At 37.6% G+C, this 19375-nt stretch overlaps 1 protein-coding gene across 15 annotated transcripts in view; it reads left to right on the top strand.

Moving 5' to 3' along the window:
- The window catches only part of SGIP1 (SH3GL interacting endocytic adaptor 1), a 193839-nt gene extending 177857 nt beyond the window's left edge, over window positions 1-15982 (top strand). For all 15 annotated transcript variants that reach the window (XM_045835390.1, XM_045835389.1, XM_045835388.1 and 12 more), the window contains 6 exons: window positions 2882-3037; window positions 7217-7349; window positions 10580-10782; window positions 11919-11983; window positions 12556-12720; window positions 14008-15982. In XM_045835390.1, the coding sequence (XP_045691346.1) occupies window positions 2882-3037; window positions 7217-7349; window positions 10580-10782; window positions 11919-11983; window positions 12556-12720; window positions 14008-14030 (745 nt within the window). In that variant the 3' untranslated portion in view covers window positions 14031-15982. The remainder of the gene's footprint in view (window positions 1-2881; window positions 3038-7216; window positions 7350-10579; window positions 10783-11918; window positions 11984-12555; window positions 12721-14007) is intronic.
- The last annotated feature ends 3393 nt before the right edge of the window (window positions 15983-19375 follow it).

The raw sequence follows: 19375 nt of genomic DNA, 5'->3' as shown, positions 1-19375 counted from the left end.
TACAGAGTACACTGGACCAATGGAGTTCTCTGTACTTGGGCATGAGCAACATTTTAATTCATTGACCTCAGTTTCCCTGGAAAGTACATTTCTGAACTTAAAGTTGTAGAACTGTTACAATAGTCAGTTGTCCAGATGTATGGAGAAATTATAAATAACTCACTCATTTTATATGTTTACTCTTTCCCAAAGAAAAACAATCCTTTTGAGATTTCTGCTTCTGGCCAAGGTTGGGTAGCAGGGACTAATTTACTCTTCCACCTAAAAACCCCTGGAAAGCAGACAAATATACAAAGCACTGATTTGCAAAGGACAGTGACTCTGGAAGGATTAGGTATTGCCACATAATTGGCGCAGCTTACTTCTTTGAGAGTCTCCAGACCATGGCATAAGGATTGCCCAGCAGATGCCCAGCTGTTCATGGGGACGTGTCTCACTGAGATACTCCACTACAAGACTGACTGAGGGGGATGCCAGAGGAAGCTAGTGGCATGGCTGGCCACCATGCACTGCAGTAGCTGGCTGTGGAGAAGGTGCATACACAGCAGGACCCTGAAGCCGAAAATTTCACTTGCATTGTGGGATCAGGGCACTGGGGCAGCCCAGCTACATGCCCTACAGGAGTCAGATGCTAAGGAAGTTACTGTGCTGCTGGGCGCCAACAAAGGCTCATGGGCTGCAATACCCATGCACTGGAGGTGCCACAGGCACTTTGGGAGCCCAGCACTAGATAAGCTGTGTAGACTGCAGGAGCCTGCCTAGCAAGCACACTGGACCCAGAAAGGAAAATCCTGTCCTCCTACAGTGTCTTTCCAGCGCCCTCTAATGACGAAGCTTAATATGGTGTCTACTGGCAGAGAAAAAAATGTATAAAGGGCCCGTTATTAATTTTCTCACAGCTAGCAGTGACAGGTAAATTGGAGCTACACTGATTTTATGTATAAATTGACACAGTAATTCTAAATTTCATATGGAAGTGCAAAGGACCTACCATAGCCAAAACAACTTTGAACAAGAACAAAGTTGTTAGAATAACATTACGTGATTTCTATTACAAAGCCACAGTAATAAAGACAGTATAGTATTGGTGTACAGACAGATAAAATAGACCAATAGGACAGAAAAGAGAACCCAGAAAAAGTCCACACATACATGAACCACTGAACTTAAACAAAATCACCAGCCGGAGAAATTCAGTGAAGAAAGAATTGTCTTTTTAGAGCAAATGGTGCCAGAACAATTAGATAGTCGTATCCACACACTAAAACTGAACCTGATCCATACCTCACACCTTGTACAAAGTTGACTAAAAAATAGATCATGAAGCTAAATGTAAAAATTAAAATTAAAAAACTTCCAGAAGAAAATATAGTTGAAAGTTCTGTGACCTTGGACTTGGCAAAGATAGGACCCCAAAAGAGTAAATCGATTGACTACAACCCATAAAAATAAATAGATGAATTAAAAACTTCTTTTCAAAGGTACTCTTAGGAAAAAGAAAAAAACAAGCCACAAACTTGGGGAAAAAATCTTTACAAAGCATGTATCTGATCAGCAATTTGTATCCGGAATGTATAAAGAACTCCCAGAATCAATAAGAGAACAGAAGACTAAAATTTAAAACTTGGCACAAAATTGGTGCAAACATTTCACCAAAGTAGTTAAATGATGACAAGTAAGCACACAAGAAGATGCTTAAGATCATTAGCCATTAGGGAAGAAAATGAAAACAAGATGCCACTGGTCACCTGTTAGAATGGCAAAAATTAAAAAGACCCTACTCAGTGTTCGTGAGCATGTGTACGACTGGACCTCTCTCACACAGCTGTGTGTTATACTTTAGAAAATGGTTTGGCAGTCACTTAAAAAGTTAAAGGTACACCTGCCATGTGATCTAGTGACTCCACTCCTGTATAGGAGAGGTGAGAGCGTGCAGCCACACAAGGACTTGTGCACACACATTCATCACAGCTTTATTTGTAGTGTGCCAAAACTGGAAAGAATGCAAATGCTCACAGGCAAATGGATTTTTCCAAAAACCTACGGTATTATCCATATGCTACCCAGCAATAAAAAGTCATGAACTATGGATGGTTACACTACATGTATGACTCTCCAAATAATTATGCTGAGTAGAAGAAGCAAAACCCAAGGAAAAATCACATACTTTCTGATTCTGTTTGTAGAAAGTGCAAACTAATGCATAGTGTTGGAAAACATATTAGCAATAGCCTAAGGATGAGGAGTGGAAGGATGGAGAGGGGCAGGAGAGAGGATTACAAAAACTCATGAGTTGATAGGTCATTATCTTGAATGTGTGAGGGTTCACATGTGTTTACTATGTCAAAAATTATGGAATTTTACATTATAAATATGTCATTTATTATATGTCAATTATACCTTGAAAAAAAGCTTTTTTTTGAAAAAGAAAAGAATTATTCTTCCTCCTAAATTGTTATTCTACTGTGTTAACTTATGTGTTAGCTGATGTTACCATTTCATCCAAACAGAGTTAATGGAGTGAGGACCCATGAAGGTGGAAGCTCAGGTTTACCTCAGGAGCACACAAAAGAGCTCACTCAAGGCAGCAGTCATGTCCTCAAGAGAACTACAGTCCCAGTGAATAGTGTGATAACATTGAGCAATTTGTTTATTTATTCATTTTTTTAGATGACTGGGCAATGATCGAATCTTTATTGTATTTTTTTCAGTACCATTCAGTCCCCTTATACCTGTCCCCCATCAGCAACCACCACACTGTTGTCCACGTCCGTGAGTCCATGTGATACTGTTACATCAGTCTTCTTCACAGCTGTCTTGGTTCATAGCTTACTGACCTGGGCTCCCTCTCTCTTTCCTCTTATGTGCTTTGACGTGCCAGATGTATCGTGAAGATTACTGGAGAAATGGTGTTGTCCTTCCCTGCCGGCATCACCAGACACTTTGCCAACAACCCATCGCCAGCTGCCCTGACTTTTCGGGTGATAAATTTCAGCAGGTTAGAACACGTCCTGCCAAATCCCCAACTTCTCTGCTGGTAAATATATTTTGTACAGATTTTTTAGACATGTGTGTAGCTTAGTGTAGCTATGTAACTTTATACATAGATGAGGGAGGGATAAACCTTAGCAAGGGAGTAACACTGTAAAGCAGTCACTGCTACTCAGATATGTGTGTGGATGCAAACTCAGAATTTTTACCAGCTCTCAAAGTATTTCGTGGTTGTGTGTGGGCACATATGTATTTCAGTGGCTGACTACTTCAAGTGGCTAGAGAGACATTTAGAGTAATAAAACCTGTATTAGTGACTATTCCTTTATTGTCAGTTTTACTGGTCTTCAGTAGACAATGGATGAGGATGGTGGCAAATGAACCCAATAAAAGGAATAAAATTCATTTGTTGTATTAGCATCTTTAAAGTCAAATGGTACTTGAACTGTTAGTTACTCTTCACATGAGTATGAAAATCTTTTCTGTGAAATATAACTTCATTGTAATGGTAATTGTTTTGATGGAACTGTACATTTATTATATCAAAGAAGATAATGTGTATTTGTTTGGATATACTTCTTCACATTTTCTTCCTACTACATCTAAATATGATGTCCTTATCATATATACACACAAGTACATTTACACAAACATACACACACACATGCTATTAAAAACAATTAACTATACAAGTTAATTACTGGCAGTGTTATCAAATCCTGATACTCCATATAAAAATTTCTCTCTAAAGTGGCCACATTTTCCCTTTATTGTGACCTCCGTTATCCAAATGACCTCTGTCATTTTGCTGGACCACTGCAATTGCTTTCCTCCCTCCCTCTGTGCATTCAGTCTTGCCTCTCTCCTACATTTTTTACACAACAGCCAAATGACATTGTATGGGGTGAATCATGTCGTCCTTGCTCATAGTCCTCCAGAGGCTCCACATTGCATCTGTACCAGAATCCAGACTTGTTACCATCGCCTCTGAGACCATATGTCATCCACCCTTGCCTTCTCCATCCTCATCTCCCATCATCCTGCATCAGAATCCTTGTAGCTTCAGCCAGACCTGCCAGTCTTAGAAACAGACTGAGTCCTTTCCCACAAAAAGACTCTGTGTGCTTGTTTCCTCGGCCTCCAACACTGTTTCCGCCCTGCTTTGCCTGACTGCTACTCATCCTCCGCTCCTCTCCCCCTCCCTCAACCGTCTCACTCTCCTCCCCACTTCCCACCCAAACTAAATTGTTAAACAAGTCCCCTCATTATTCTCTCTCCAGGTACCTTTTGTCACACTTACTAAAACTAATCATTAGAAATCTGTTGGTATTTCTTCATTCATCTACTTCCCCACTCAAATGGAAAATCCATTATCGAATGAACACATCTATTAGTTCACCTCCGTATCCTCCGAACCATCCTCTGTGCCTGGCATCTAAGAAAGACTTGAGTAATATTTGTTGAATGAATGAACAACTCAGCCATAATTTAAAGAATTTATCAAGCCAGATAATTATGTAGAAATAACTAAAGATTGTTGGTATTTGGAATTTGAGGACCAGTATAGTCACTCATTCTCTTTCCCAAATGAGGCTTTTTCTTTCCAGGGGTGAAAACACAGTCACAGGTCTTTTGGGTGATTTTGCCCAGATCGTTTCTTCCTCTTGGGTCCTTGCCATGGCTTCACTGAACTGCCAAACTCAGTTCCAAGTTTAAAAGTGAGAAAGTAATGATCATCCATTAAATGAAGAATAAATGTGAAATGATTGAGATTGGAAATTGGAAACTTCTTAATTCAGTTTCCCTCCATGTTTTTGGTGCACTTTAAGCTAGTTAATTTTTTTTTCGAGATTCCTCCATCCGAAATCAGGAATTATGTGCCTCTGTTTCACCAGCATGTTTGTAAACATGACTGGTGTGATAGTTATAGCTTTTGTTACATTTTCAGGTAGTTATGTTGCCAGGTTTTTAGGCATATATGCAGGAACTTTATACTTATGTTAATATATCTGTCTTACAAATTGAATTAAACATCACTCTGAGAATATTTTTCTTTAACAAAAATTATGTAGAGTCTTTTATTATTTGCTAAAACAAACAAACAAAAGTCCTCATTAATTTGGACCTTACTCTAAATATCCGATCATTGAATCAGTCTGTGATTGGTTACCTGTTAGTCACATGGCCTATTTGGTGTTGGTGTGTAGCACCGCTCAACCACCAGTACTGCCCCCCTCATCTTTAAAGGTCAGTGTAACCAAGCCTCACTCCTGAATGCCATGCACGCCTTGTAACAGCTACAGTCTCACCTCCAGCCAAGTCTCTTGTTTATGTTTACTAAAAGGCTTCATTTAGGTTAACAGCTTGGCCCCCGGAGACATTTGGGTTTGTGATCCTTATGACAGGGACCAACTTTTCCCTTATGAAAGGGGTTTGCTTGTAAAGGATTTTCAGGAACAATTGTTAAGCCAATTATGAGACTAAAGAATTCTCAAGACTTCTTGAGCATTTAAGAATTGCACCTCTGTGTAAGCACTCGATTAGCAAAGCTTCCTTGAACACTTATTAAAGCAAGTTCTCTGAGGGATTATCATAGACATGTGACCTATTTTGTTATTAAACTTAGTAAATGCATTTCTTTAAAAAATAGCATAATCGAAATTTTCCTGATGATTCAGATCTGTTTAGTACAAATTAACGACACGTTGCTGGATATTAATTCTGTACCTCTGTTGTGGTATAATGTGAAAGTATGACCTGTAGTAACACTGACCTGAGCTGGAATCCTGACTCAGTTACTCATTAGCTGTTCCAATTTAGGCAAATTACTTCATTTCATTGACTCTCAATTACTTTTATCCCTGGCCTCCTTGTGTAGCTACAGCTCTGGAAGCTCTGGGTAACTCTGATGCCTTATACAGCCCTTATTAGCATTGTTAGCTCAGCGTGAGTAGAGGCAAAGTCTCAGGGGCCTGGATTCTTTTCCATTCATTTCCTACATGCCTCCCCAGTCATATATACCTTTGCTGTGTTCTCACCATCCTAGACCAGGGCCCTGCAGAACCTCATGGTTCATGCTGAGACTTGGCCTCCACAACCACTCCCCGCTAGCAGGCCAGTAGCAATTTTAAGGTCCTGATGGTTTTTGACTCAGCTCTTTGGATTTGTCAGACTTCTGGAGGCTGAATTATAATAACTTACTTTTAACCTGCCTTTATCACATTATCGCTACAATTCTTCTGTCTTGTTAAGCTCTAATTTTCTCTTTTTATAACATCTCACCTTTAAAAAGGAAGATAATTCTTCCTTTGCAGGTAGATTTTAATGAAATATTTCTAAGGTATCTATGAGCACCTAGCACATAATAGGTACTCAAAAATCTGTAGCTACTATTATCGTGTTATATAGGATAGTCAAAGTGAAATGTCACTAAACTTGAGTTGTGTGTCAGATTACTGAATCACTTGGGTTCTCAGTTTCCTCATTGTGTGGGAAGTGAGCAGATGCTTTGCACCCTCCTGTGTGACTTTTTTTTGTCACTGAGACAAGCATTTTCAAGATACATTGGGTGTGACCTATGGACAGGCCTCTGAGCAAAGCTAATGCTTCTCATAAGAATGCCAAATTCCTCAGTTTATCAAGACTGTACTTGTCTATTGTAACTACTAGGATAATTATCATTTAAATTCCAGGGTCATTTCATAAGAGAAGTGACTGTACGATTTAGATGTTCTCAGGTGAAATATTGTGAATGCTAAAAATGTAACATGGTAATTTTAGTATTGCCCTTTTCTTCTCCGCTGAAGACAAACATTTCTGAGAAACTACTGTTCGAGTCAATTCAAAAGAAAATCGATGTACTCAGTTCTTTGACTGCGTTAACTAAGAGAAAACCATGGTGATATAGCAAGAGCTATTAAGTTTGGGCTAATAAATAATTCATTCTTTAAAGCAACCAGTTATCATCATGATTGGTTAATACTACTGGGTTCTTGCTGAGATTTATAGCAAAACAATAATGCCTCTCTATAGGTATTAATCTATTAACTTAATACCATTCACAACTGCACTTGAATCAAAACCATACTGCCATTAATAATACAATGCCTGCAAATTGTCAAAGGTGGATGTAGAAATCAGACAACAATTTGCTAAGATGCTTTTTTGTGTCATTTATATTTGTCACAAGATCACACTCAGTCATTCTTTCTTCCTGATCAAATAGTGATAATACCCAAAATGATGCCAATACCAAGGAATTCTGGGTAAACATGCCAAATTTGATGACTCACCTAAAGAAAGTGTCCGAACAAAAGCCACAGGCTACATATTACAATGTGGACATGCTTAAATATCAGGTAAGCCTATTTGTGTGGTCAGGGTGTCTCTCTCACTTTACAAGTGTGGAGTCCATCATACCTAACATTAAATAAAAGTAAATAAAGTAACATTTCCTTTAATATTTAAAAGCTATAATTTATAAGGAAATAAAAATTTTAAAAGACTACTTGTGGTCTTGTAGTGACAAGAATATTCAAACATATTTTAGGTTAAAATTACAAGTAAAATGTTTTATTTAAAAATTAGAGAAACATGCCACAAAATGAAGTACAGAAAATTACATCAGTTAAGATCGTAAATATTGATGAACTAGTCCACTATAATTTTGTTAAGAACATTATTATCCTAAAATCTCTTACTTAAAATGACTTAATGTAAGTAATCTGGTGTTTTTTCTAATGTGGCAGTCCTGTGAAATAAATTCAAATAAAACTTATGGTAAGAAATAATTTAATGTTAAAGGACTGGTGGGCACAACACAATATAGTATATGAAAACTTTCTTTTTGTGTCTAGAATTGTCTTTATCCCCAATTATTACTGACCTTAAATAAGTTTATTTCAAACCAGGATTCTAGAACGCCTGAGCATCCTGTTGATTCCCAGCCACTAATCACCTAGGATATTTTTAATGCACTCTAATTTTTATAATTTAATAAGTTATTTTCCTTAAGATAAGGAAAAAATATTATTGCTTAAAGTTGTATTTTAACAGAAATCAGTGCATCTTAAACATGACTCTTTAATTTCCAGAGAACTTGTACATCAACACTGATTCTGAATTTGTGTTAATTATGTATGGATATAGATAGATAGATAGCTGTATTAAAATCTATTTATAGACAGGTATAGAAATAGAAATAGATATGTAGATACAGACACAGACATGGGTCCCTGCTGGGCCCTGAAACCCACAGAGATCTGGACTTAATTGTTTCAGGGGGTAACCCAGGTTTTTGTATTTATTACAAGTTCTCCAGGTGGTTATAATACACCCTACAGGTTGAAAACCATTGAAAGTGAAGTATTTATATGATAGTACATTTTGCAGAAATGCAAATGAATATAATGTTTTTCTGTAAGGATAGGATTATCTAAGCTTTTTATCAGTAATACTAAATAAACACATGATATGATAAAAATGCATCACTTTTATAATTAAATATAATATAAAATTGCATTTTTATTTAACTGTTTTTCCCCAAAACATTTAGTGATTGCTTTAAGCGGTTAAGAAAATGAAAAACATTAAGAAAGCATTAAGAAATGAAACACAGTTAGGTAAAAGGAACTCCAAGTAATTTTCCCCTGATAAGAAGTTAAATTCTAGTGCTCATGCATGGTTCTTAGGCCCAAAAGAGTGAAACTAAAACTGAGCTTTCATTTCAAATCTTGCATGTACATTTTCAACTCAGATTAATTTTTTTGAAATTTTAAATCCTATGAGAATTTTTTTAGTATGCATATTTGTCATTAAGTGAGCCTAGAAAATAGAATTCACCTATGAGCTTGGTGTGTAAATATTAAAGTGTCAGCAAGAAGATTAACTTCTGGAATGAAGTCCGCTTCCTGCTGGTCACTGACCTTGAGCACTTCATCTCCCTGAACCTTAGCTTCCTCACCTGCAGTTAAGGATAATTATGACTCCTACCTAGTTTTTTCCCCCCGAGGCTGTTGTGAGGAGCTAATTGCCTAATATATTTCAAAGTACTTTGGAAAATGTAAGTGGCCCTAGGCATGTTATTTTTGTGTTCAGATGTCTTCTGAGGAATCTCTTGGTGAAATGTGTTGTTTTCAACTATGCAAGGAATTGAGGCACAGCTAGAGTTTTTTGTGGGATTGCCCTGAAATTGCAGCCTTTTTAGTTTCTGGTCACCAGTAGCATCCCCAACTCCCAGTAATCAAAACTGGGACAGTCAAAAACATACCCTCGCATAGCCAGAAAGCACCTCGCTGAATAGAAAACTACTATCCACTTGCAAACCCCTGCAGAGGACAGGGTGCAAAAACAGCAGGAGACGGCTCTGCTTTTGATCTACCTTAAATAGAATAGGTTCCTAAATAAAAGTTCATTGGCAGAGGATTGTGCTGTTAAAAATATTTAAAGTTTAAAAAACCATTATAATGATTACCTAACTAAAGTTGTCCTCAAAAGCCATGCCTGTCATTTTATGAAAGAACCCATTTCTGGGCTTGTTTCTGCAGCAGGCACTCCTGCCTTGTGAGCTCAGCCTGCCCTCGGGCCGCTCCCCCATGATGTCCAAACGTGCAGACATCGGTAGGCCAGTAGAGAGCTGTTTATAGTCTTGAAAATCAGCAAAACACATACTCCATGAGTAAAACTGCAAGGGCATGGACACCACCCATATGGCCCCTGCTGTGTGCATGTATTTGCGAAAGGAGAATCTCCTAGTGCTATTCATCCTCACAGTGAATGATCAAGGAATAATAAATAACATTGTGAGTTTTCTCATTGTGGGCCTAAAACTCAAGTTGATATTATTGGCTTTAGCTAAAATAAATTTTTGTTAAGTCTTCAAACCCGGTTCTTGGTCAAAATCACAGTCAATTCTAACTAGACAATAGTCAGTCGAATGCTGTACTTCCCGTTAGAGGACCTGCATTCCAGTCCTTGCCTTGACAAGCCCCAAAGGAGTATCAATAACCTGCTGTGTCTAACTCACTGGTTTTTCATGAAGGGCAGCAATGATAATAATATCAATACGTAATGTGAATTAAAACACTATTCACTAGTTATGCGCTAGGCACTCTGCTGTGTTTCACATGAACACCTCCTTCACTCTGCCTGACAACTCTATGGGTAAATACTATTGTTATAATTCCCAGTTGGAAGATGAGGAAATAACTGAGGCTCAGAGAGATTTGGTAATGGGTTCAGGATCCCTCGACTTGTAAGTGGCAATCAGAACTCACACCCAGAACTGTCTAACACCTTGGCCTCTCCTACCACCTCCTGACATAAAGTGCATTCTAAACTCTAAAGTGCTATAGAGATTTTAGTAATTTATTTTATTTTGTAATCTGTACCAGTTTCCCCACAGCACCAGCTTTCTCTCACATGGCACCCTTCACAGTGGTTTTTAGTGAGAGCTCGTTTGTGAGCAACACAAACAATGTGATGACATTTTGATATCTAAGAATATTCCAGTGGGAGACCATCATAGTTTCTGGTTTGTTTCAGATTAATGATCAAGCCTTAAATATTCTCTTTCCTGTCATTTGGCAAGGTGTCTGCCCAGGGCATTCAGTCCACACCCCTGAACCTGGCAGTGAACTGGCGGTGTGAGCCCACAAGCACTGACCTGCGCATAGATTACAAATACAACACAGATGCAATGACGACCGCTGTGGCTCTCAACAATGTGCAGTTCCTGGTCCCCATAGACGGAGGAGTGACCAAGCTCCAGGCCGTGCTCCCCCCAGCAGTCTGGTAAGGAGCCCTAACCCCCTTCCGCTTCCCAAAGAGCTCCTTCTGGACAAAGGGATTACAGGCTCCTTAGCATGGGTGTTCCCTTCCTGAAGGTCACAGCAGGCCTGTGTGTCAGGGTTCAGGGGAGGAAACAGGAACCAGGGGCCCTGTTTTAAGCAGAAAATGGTTTAACACAGGGATTTAGATGCTCCTACGTACATGGTGGAAGTACTAGAAAAACAAGCTGCAGGGGGGGATCGTAAGGCATGTTTCCCAGAAGACAGTGGAACTGGTGGCCAGAGAAGCTGCTTACTTCTGGCGCAACCAAGAAGAAAAATCAGAAGGCTGCCAGTGGAGCCACTGAATTCAAGAACCCAGCGCTGTCACTCTGACTCAAGGATGAGAGAGCTCCTGCCGGCTCCACCTTTACTACTTTTCAGCACTCGCAAAACTGGGGGCTGGCCTAGAGCACTGCACTTAGAAGATCGCCACCTCTCGGGTTTCGGGCAGCAGAAAAGGGCTGAGAGAGCAGTGGGCAAATAGCCTCCCCCTCCTCCTGTCCTCCAGCTCTCAAGCAGTGCGTGTAACTGGTGAAGTCTAACCTGCCTCTAGGGCCCTGACTACAGGGAAGTCTGAGAAACGCAGCATTTGGTTTTGTACCCTCTGGACTACAAAATGGCACACTAGAGAAGGTATGGGAACAGAAACTGAACAGACACTGAGTACCAATAGTAGCTGCTAAGAAGGAATTACTCTCTTAGGGGGAAAAAAATGCTCTAGGTTTTCCATATGGTCGTCAAAAGCAAAACATAGAACACTAAAAAAATGACTATCAGCCATATGACAGCTCCAATCTAAGTTACTTGAACTGATTAACTAACCCTTCCTATTTTTTCAGTAGGTGTGCTTTAAAGAGCCAACTACATTGTCCTCTAAATATTTTCCTATCTGACAGTGCTGTGGCTGGTTACAATAAGGAAGAGGAAAGGAGAGAACTTATGTGTGGATGGATGAATGGATGGCTGGGTAGATAGATGGATGGATGGATGGATGGATGGATGGATAGGCAGGTAGGTAGATAGATATCTGGAAAAATATGGCATTGTTAAACAAAACACCTTACATATGCAAAAGCCTTTTACCTATTTTACTTTTAGGAATGCTGAACAACAAAGAATATTGTGGAAAATTCCCGACATTTCTTTGAAGTCAGAAAATGGAGGTAATGTGATTGCAGGCTTACTTTATTTAGTATCTAAGGCTAAAATAACTTGCAAGGATCAGGCACCTATTAACCAAAGTATATTTTAGCACTACAAACAAGCAAAATATTTTACTTCATTTTCATATATATGTATTTCAACCAATAAAAGGAAGTAACCCTTCAATGAATCTTGTTTCCCCTTTTCTGCCCCAAACCCTACATCAAACAGAACATATTCCCAGCAAAGAAAAGCTGTTAACGAGGCATGTTTCCACTCTGTGTCAGATTTTACACACTCCAATAGTTTAGATATGTTTCATTTTCCTCTGATACCAATCGTACATTGGAAAATCCATTACCTACCATGTAGCATGCTCCCAAATTTTGAAGTACCATTTGACCGATTATACTTGAATCTGTATGCAAAAAGAGAGTCGCTCATAGTATTTAATGATAAATCTTATCCATGACCATTTTGTCACTAAAACATATACTATTCCCTAATGTCAGGCTTTGTATATTAAATTTTGAATGCAATTTCCAAAATTATATCCAGAATGTTGTTGACTATTACAATACCCCTTTTACAGGTGTGGGTTCTTTGTTGGCAAGATTTCAGTTATCTGAAGGCCCAAGCAAGCCTTCCCCATTGGTTGTGCAGTTTACAAGTGAAGGAAGCACCCTTTCTGGCTGTGACATTGAACTTGTTGGAGCAGGCTATCGATTTTCACTCATCAAAAAACGGTTTGCTGCAGGTAAGTGTGTATCTTGTGTGTTTCATTTGTAAAAATAATGTTGCCTTAGCTACTCTTCCTCGAGAAGGAATAGGGTGTGATTTTCTCATCTTTTCCTACTTGTCTTCTCCACTCCCAATCCCCACTTCCCATCCTAATTAGAAAGCAAACTGATTGTTTTTTTAATTATATTTTATTGATTATGCTATTACAGTTGACCTGATTTTTCTCCCCTTGCTTCCCTCCACCCAGCACCCACCCAGCACTACTCCCTCAGGCAGTCCCCCTACCATTGTTCATGTCCATGGGTCATTCATATAAATTCTTTGGCTTCTCCATATCCTATACTGTACTTTACATCTCCATGACTATTCTGTAACTACCTATTTGTACTTCTTAATCCTCTCACCTCTATACCCATTCCCTCACACACCCCTCCCTGTGGCAACCATCAAAATGCTTTCCGTATCCAAGAAAGCAAACCGGTCATTAAATGAAGAAAACCTAGGAGAGCGGACTAGAAATTAGGAATTAGGAAGGCCCTAGCTACTTATCACAACTATGTGGGCCAACCAGTAATTCCCATTATATAGATGTGTATGCTGAGGTTAATGTAGTAAATCCTAAATTGGTTATATTGACAAGTAAGATAAATGTTCTTTGCCTTGGCATTTATCTCTTACCTGAAAACGTTTCTTCTCCAGTAGAAAGAACTTCATAGAGTTTAGATTTGTCAGGCTCAGCTGAGATTTCAGAGGCTACAGCTTCCTCTTTTATAAGAACCTTAAAGAATCCCAGATATTGAATCTTGCTGCCTGTGAGCCAGTGTGATCTGTGAGATAGGGTTTTGGCACCTGAGATTGTTTGTCAGCAGGGGATTCCCTATTCCTTATACTTGTCAATGATTTATTGGGATAAGTCCTGTTTTTATACCTGCTGTATTGATGTAATCACTAATTATACCCCTTTCACTCTCAGAAATGACCCAGGTTGGAAAGTAATTTTATGGCCACTCTTCTTATAATAATAAGTTGGATTCTTACATCTGGGAAGAAATCTCCCAACCTATTCTGGGAAAAACTCAAACTTCCGCAAAAATGTTTATATATGGATATGTGAAAAGGCAACTAACTTCTGGAAAATTGAAAACTTAGAAAATGTGATGCCTCTTGTATTAGCATTGCACCCCTCAAGCGTACCGTGTGTGGCTCCGAGAAGTAAGGCAGGGGGGAAAAGAAACACCAGCCATGTAGCAGTCGCATTACTGAACTAGTAGGTAACCTGTTGATATGTTGTTTTGTTTTGCAGGAAAATACTTGGCAGATAACTAATAAAACATTATGCAAGAATTTGGAGGATTCATATAATGGAGAACTGTTGTATGAGACACAAGTTTCCATTTTGGTTTGATGAAAACAAATCAAAATCTGCACTTGGGATAAATCTGCTGGAAATGCCCTTGACTTTTCAGCAGTGATTCCCTCACACAATACCATGATGACCAGTCCTACAGTATTTACTTCTAGGTGTAATATTGTTATGGTTTTAAAATGTAATTATTGTATTTGTAAATTGTACTCATTCCAGTAAGGTCGTTAGACACTTGAGTTCTAGCATTTTACCATTCCTGAAATGGATGTAATTTAAACTGTGGTATGTAAATTTAATAGTAGTACTGTTGAATGGCACAGTGCTTACAGAGGTAGACTGAATTTTGTCAATATATAAAATTTAAATATAATATTGATAGCTATCATAAAGGGGGTGCCACATACAAAGAGAACTAAGTGGAACCAGGAAAAAAACTTCTTTTCTTCAGTCCTTAGTATGTTTTATTCTAGTGCTACATAAAAATTCTATCTTCAGATGTTTAGTGGGTTAAATTCAGAAACTATTTCAAAAAAATTCTAAGGTTACAGCATATTCAAAAAAAAGCATTAATTACCACTTTTTAAAAAGCTTTTTTTTCAAACTGCAAATTTCATAAAAATGCAAACTGTGTAAACAGGGCCTCTTATTTTTATAACTTGTGTAAAAAGGGAAAGCAATTCATATTTAAAGTTTAAGTATATGAAATTATAATCAAGAGTAAAGATGTTGACATCTTAACTATTTCCCCCTGTCTCTACAATTTAGCAGATGTAGAGACTGTTGAATAATCGGTCAGACTACAATCAAAATTGTGATTTTAAAACATCGAGATTTCCATAGTGGAACTGGTTGACAACTTTTGTGCAATTACTCTGAACAGAATTTCTCCCATCTAGCATGCAGCACGGGTCCATGTATCTGCCCCTTCACACACAGGAATCTGAGATGGAGACTAGAAATCTCACACACAAAAAATTTTGTCCCCTGTTTAAATCCAGAGGGAGAATTTTAATCAAAATTATTTATAACATTCAGGAAGGAGAAAATAAGCTTTATAAATGAAATTCTATCCACATAATTGTGCAATAAATTCCTTTTAGATAAGATTCATTGTATGAAATTATAAATCTTTGCCGTTCTTGGGGAATCAAAAAGAGAGTTATCAAAAATGTGCTATGATTTTATCGTTGCAAGATATAATAAAAACTTCCATTACTGAATTTGGCCTCACAGTACAGGCATTCAGAATAGAGAAGCACTTCTTCAGGGATCCCGGCTGTAAAACCCTCTTCCTTTACAATCTGAAAACATGAATCTTCCTTCAAGTCATAGAACTTATTTTAAATATAAGCAAATTTCTATTCTAGATTATATCATTAAGTTACTGTAATTTTAAGTGTTTGTCATTAGTTGCTAAATTTTACTTTACATTTACTCATATTTGACACAGAATCTTTAGCCCCTTTAAATTTTAGAATCACATTAAAATGTGTAGGTCCTGCTCTTAAAATGAGAATGTGACTGGCAGTTGTTTATGGTAGAACTTTTAAAATGAATATTTGCACTTCTCAGTGAGTGTTTGCTACCCAGAACTGCTCTGTTTTACGTTAGAAGAATACTCTCAATTGGCCCCTCAAGTCTTGTGTTGAAGTCTTCTAAACAAACAATTAATATATTCATTTTGAGTAAAGATATTCAATTTTATTTTGAAACCAAAATAGAAAGTAGAAACTTTTAAATCCCAGGAAACATGGGCAAATTTCAAACACTAAAACCAGTGGAAAGTAAGCAGCAGAAAATTGGGAATTATCCACTTATGTGAACATAAAAATGTGTTTTTAAGTAATCAATTCATGGAAAAAAACATACTGAAAATTAACACAAAGCGCATATTAAAAATGTGTAAATATTACTGCTCTCATGTCTTGCTCTTTATATTTTATTTTATTTTATTTTATATAGTTCTGGAGTGAATTAGTAATTCAACACAAGGATTTTTTGTCAAAGAATAGTTTTGTTGATGTTGTAAAATTATAATTTAAAACACAGATTACTGTCATTTCTAACATTATTCACATGGTCCCAAGAACTAAAATCGGAAACTTTGACGACATTCCTACAAACCCTTACTTAGTCTGTGACACAGAATGGAAACCAGCGATTTCAGAATTTCTAACCCTTGAATAACCAAACCTTGATGGAGGATGTATCCATCTCCTTTCAAAAAATAGGTCTAATAAGAACACATTAAACTCATGTCAGGGAGATTTTCGTGTTTCTATTTTACTCATATAGTTTATAATCTCCTGTTAGTACTGCACAATAAGAATTCCTGTTAGAAAAAATGATTCTAGACAATTCAAGGGTCTCAGTTATAAAAGAAACACTGTCAGGCTTATTATTATCAACTCCTAAAACAGAACAAAATGGGCTGCGATTATTAAGATTTTCAATACTATGGATTAAAATCAAAGGGGTGCTTGTCAACCAGAACACCATGTCCTGAGCATTATGATTTTAAAAGTTTCTCCTCTGACAAGATACAAAGTATGAATGATACTGCTTTATTTTGGCAAAATGGAAAGTATGTTTTTCTTTTCAAATAAATTCCATATTTTCATGATATTTTCAAAATAAATTCTTAATCACCAATTAGTCTGAATTTTATCATAATTGGAATTGATCATTTCTAAGAATTAAATTTTTAATTATTTGTAAAGCTCTATTCTTCTCTACACCTACTGCCAAAATGAAAATTCACTGCATGGTATTTCGGACTCTGTTTCACCTGTAAAGAAAGAATGGCCACGTTTCAATTGTTTCAAGTGGGCTGTAGAGAGTAGCCCAGAAAGTCAAACCACAAATGATTCATGTGTTTTTACTCCATCTCCATCTACAAAGTGTTTGAGGCCCAGATTATACGTATTTTCATTTCTCCTTTTCAAAGAAGCCTGGTAACTACATTAGCACTGACACTGACCTGTACTGTGTGACCTTAGACAAACCACTGTCCTTTTCAGCATTCTTAGAATGAGGGCTTGGGATTGCCTGTGGTTTTCAAGCTTTTCTTAACTGTGGGAAGTTTTTCTGCTAGAATTGCTCATGGAGTCCTGTTAGGCAAAACAGCCCAAAACAACGGAGTTCCTTCAGCAGTGTAAATCTGCCCCCTCACCTTCACCCCGCCACCAGCTCCTCCCCCAGCACTGTTTCAACACCATAGTAACACTCCAGTGATCTGTCAAGTTTCTGCCACCTCTGAAGTTTCGTGATTCTAGTTGACTCAGGTAGATCCTCCTTTGGGGACTTTACAGGGACACTTGTACAATCACAGTAACTAACTGATATACAATAAAAATTATTTACTGAGTGCTTACCATGTACTAGTCACTACAGATATTAGCTTGTTTAATGCTTCTATTGACCCCAAATTGTAGATATTCTTTTTAATTCCTCTTTTTACAAATGGTGACACAGGCCCAGACAGAGTAATTAATTTGCCCAAGTTACACAGCAGCTGGAAGCAGCCTAGTTATTTTGACTGCAGAGGGAACGCCTGACCTGTTTTTCCTCATTCATTCTGGGATATAAATTCTTTTGTTTTATTTATTTATTTTTTTTAGGCAGAAGGGAAGGGAAGGAGAAAGAGAGGGAGAGAAACATCAATGTGTGGTTGCCTCTCTCACACGCCCCCTAGTGGGGACCTGGCCTGCAACCCAGGCATGTGCCCTGGACTGGCCACCCTTTGGTTTGCAGGCCCATGCTCAATCCACTGAACTACACCAGCCAGGGCTAAGTTCTTTTGTTTTATTTTACTATACATACTCTACTTGATGCCAAGGTAAAGGTGCTATGAAAAATTAGTATCAAAATCAGGATAACCCAGTAGCAAAACTGTTGGGAAAAGTATGTTTCTCAAAGTATGTTACATGGATCACTTGTATTATCATTTATTTTAAAAGGGCAATGATTCTGGCTTAGTCACAACTATATGTCCAGAGCCCCAAAGATAGTTGGCATTGATAAATTTATACTGAATAAATAAATGTCTAGAAAGGGGGTTTAGGAATACGTATTTTGACAAGTCCCCAAAATTTGAGAATCACTGCCCTCATAGGTCTCTCAGGCCCTTCTTAGTTCTGACATTATATCAGATTTTAAACATTCAGTTATAAGTCAAATACCATTTTTTTCTAGTGAATTTCTTTTTCTCAGCCCATTGAAGATCCTTCAATCTTAAAAAAGAAATATAAAAAGGGTTTTTTCTAGGAGTCTCTTATCTTTTCCTTACAGCTCTGCTGTTTTGCTATCTGTCTCAAAGTGACCTACAATGCCTCCTCTCATTTCCATGTTTCTGTCCTTTTCCTCAATGTCTTGAAAGATTAGAAGCAGCAGCAGAGAGGTTGTTAGCAGTGGTTCATTCCAAACACAAAGTCCTAACAAATGTCTCCTCGCAAGGGAAACCCAGATGTCTAACTTGGAGATTGACCCATTTATCTTGCAGACCTTTGAACTGGATGCTTTATAAGCACGGACTAGTGTCCTTCAAAAAGAGTTGCACTGATCTTTTATTTTTTTCCCAAAACAATTGTAGGCTATCAATGAAAGTGAATGACACTATAAAATGTGCAAATATCTACTAAGAGGATGAGTGTGTGTGGGTTTGTTTTTTATTAAGCTTTCTTTTTTCCAAAAGATTATGCATTTGACAAAGTTCCATTCAATCCAAATGTACTCATTTTATACATGGTTTATGGTTATCAATTTTTTAAATGGAAGCATAATTTTTATGATATCAAAATAAGGGTGATCTCTAGATATTGCTTTAAAAGTTAATATTACAAGTAAACATGTTTTCTTGAAAGGAGTCAAATTGTGATATAAACACATCAATTCATGTTACACTGAACAAAGACTGTTCTGATCACCCGCCCACCCTTTTTGACTGTGCTCACTTCTCTTTCGAAGCTCTGTTGTATTTTCCTGCTCCTTTTTTTTTTCCATTTGGCAAATAACATTTAAATGACATTCACTCACTCATGAATTGAACTGGATATCATTAATTTTGGTGCATGAGATGTATGGAGGAAAAGTGAGTGGGGAATACAATGTCTAAGTCTCCAAATATTAAAAACAAACAAAAACAACAATGAAAAACCCACTAGCTTCTCTCTTTTGTTATTGCTTTTATGTTCTGTCTTCTGTAGGCTAGAGTTACATTTTTAATATATAATTGAAATCCAAATATCCTTCTTGAAGGAATATCAAAATTTAGTATCTATTGAGTTGACCGTGATCAGACCTCTTG

The sequence above is a fragment of the Phyllostomus hastatus genome, unplaced genomic scaffold, assembly GCF_019186645.2.
Source record: "Phyllostomus hastatus isolate PE091 unplaced genomic scaffold, TTU_PhHast_1.1 phas_contig_209, whole genome shotgun sequence".
NCBI classification, from domain to species: Eukaryota; Metazoa; Chordata; class Mammalia; order Chiroptera; family Phyllostomidae; genus Phyllostomus; species Phyllostomus hastatus.
Note: the sequence above shows the minus strand (reverse complement) of the source record. Positions and strands in the feature narration are given on the sequence as shown.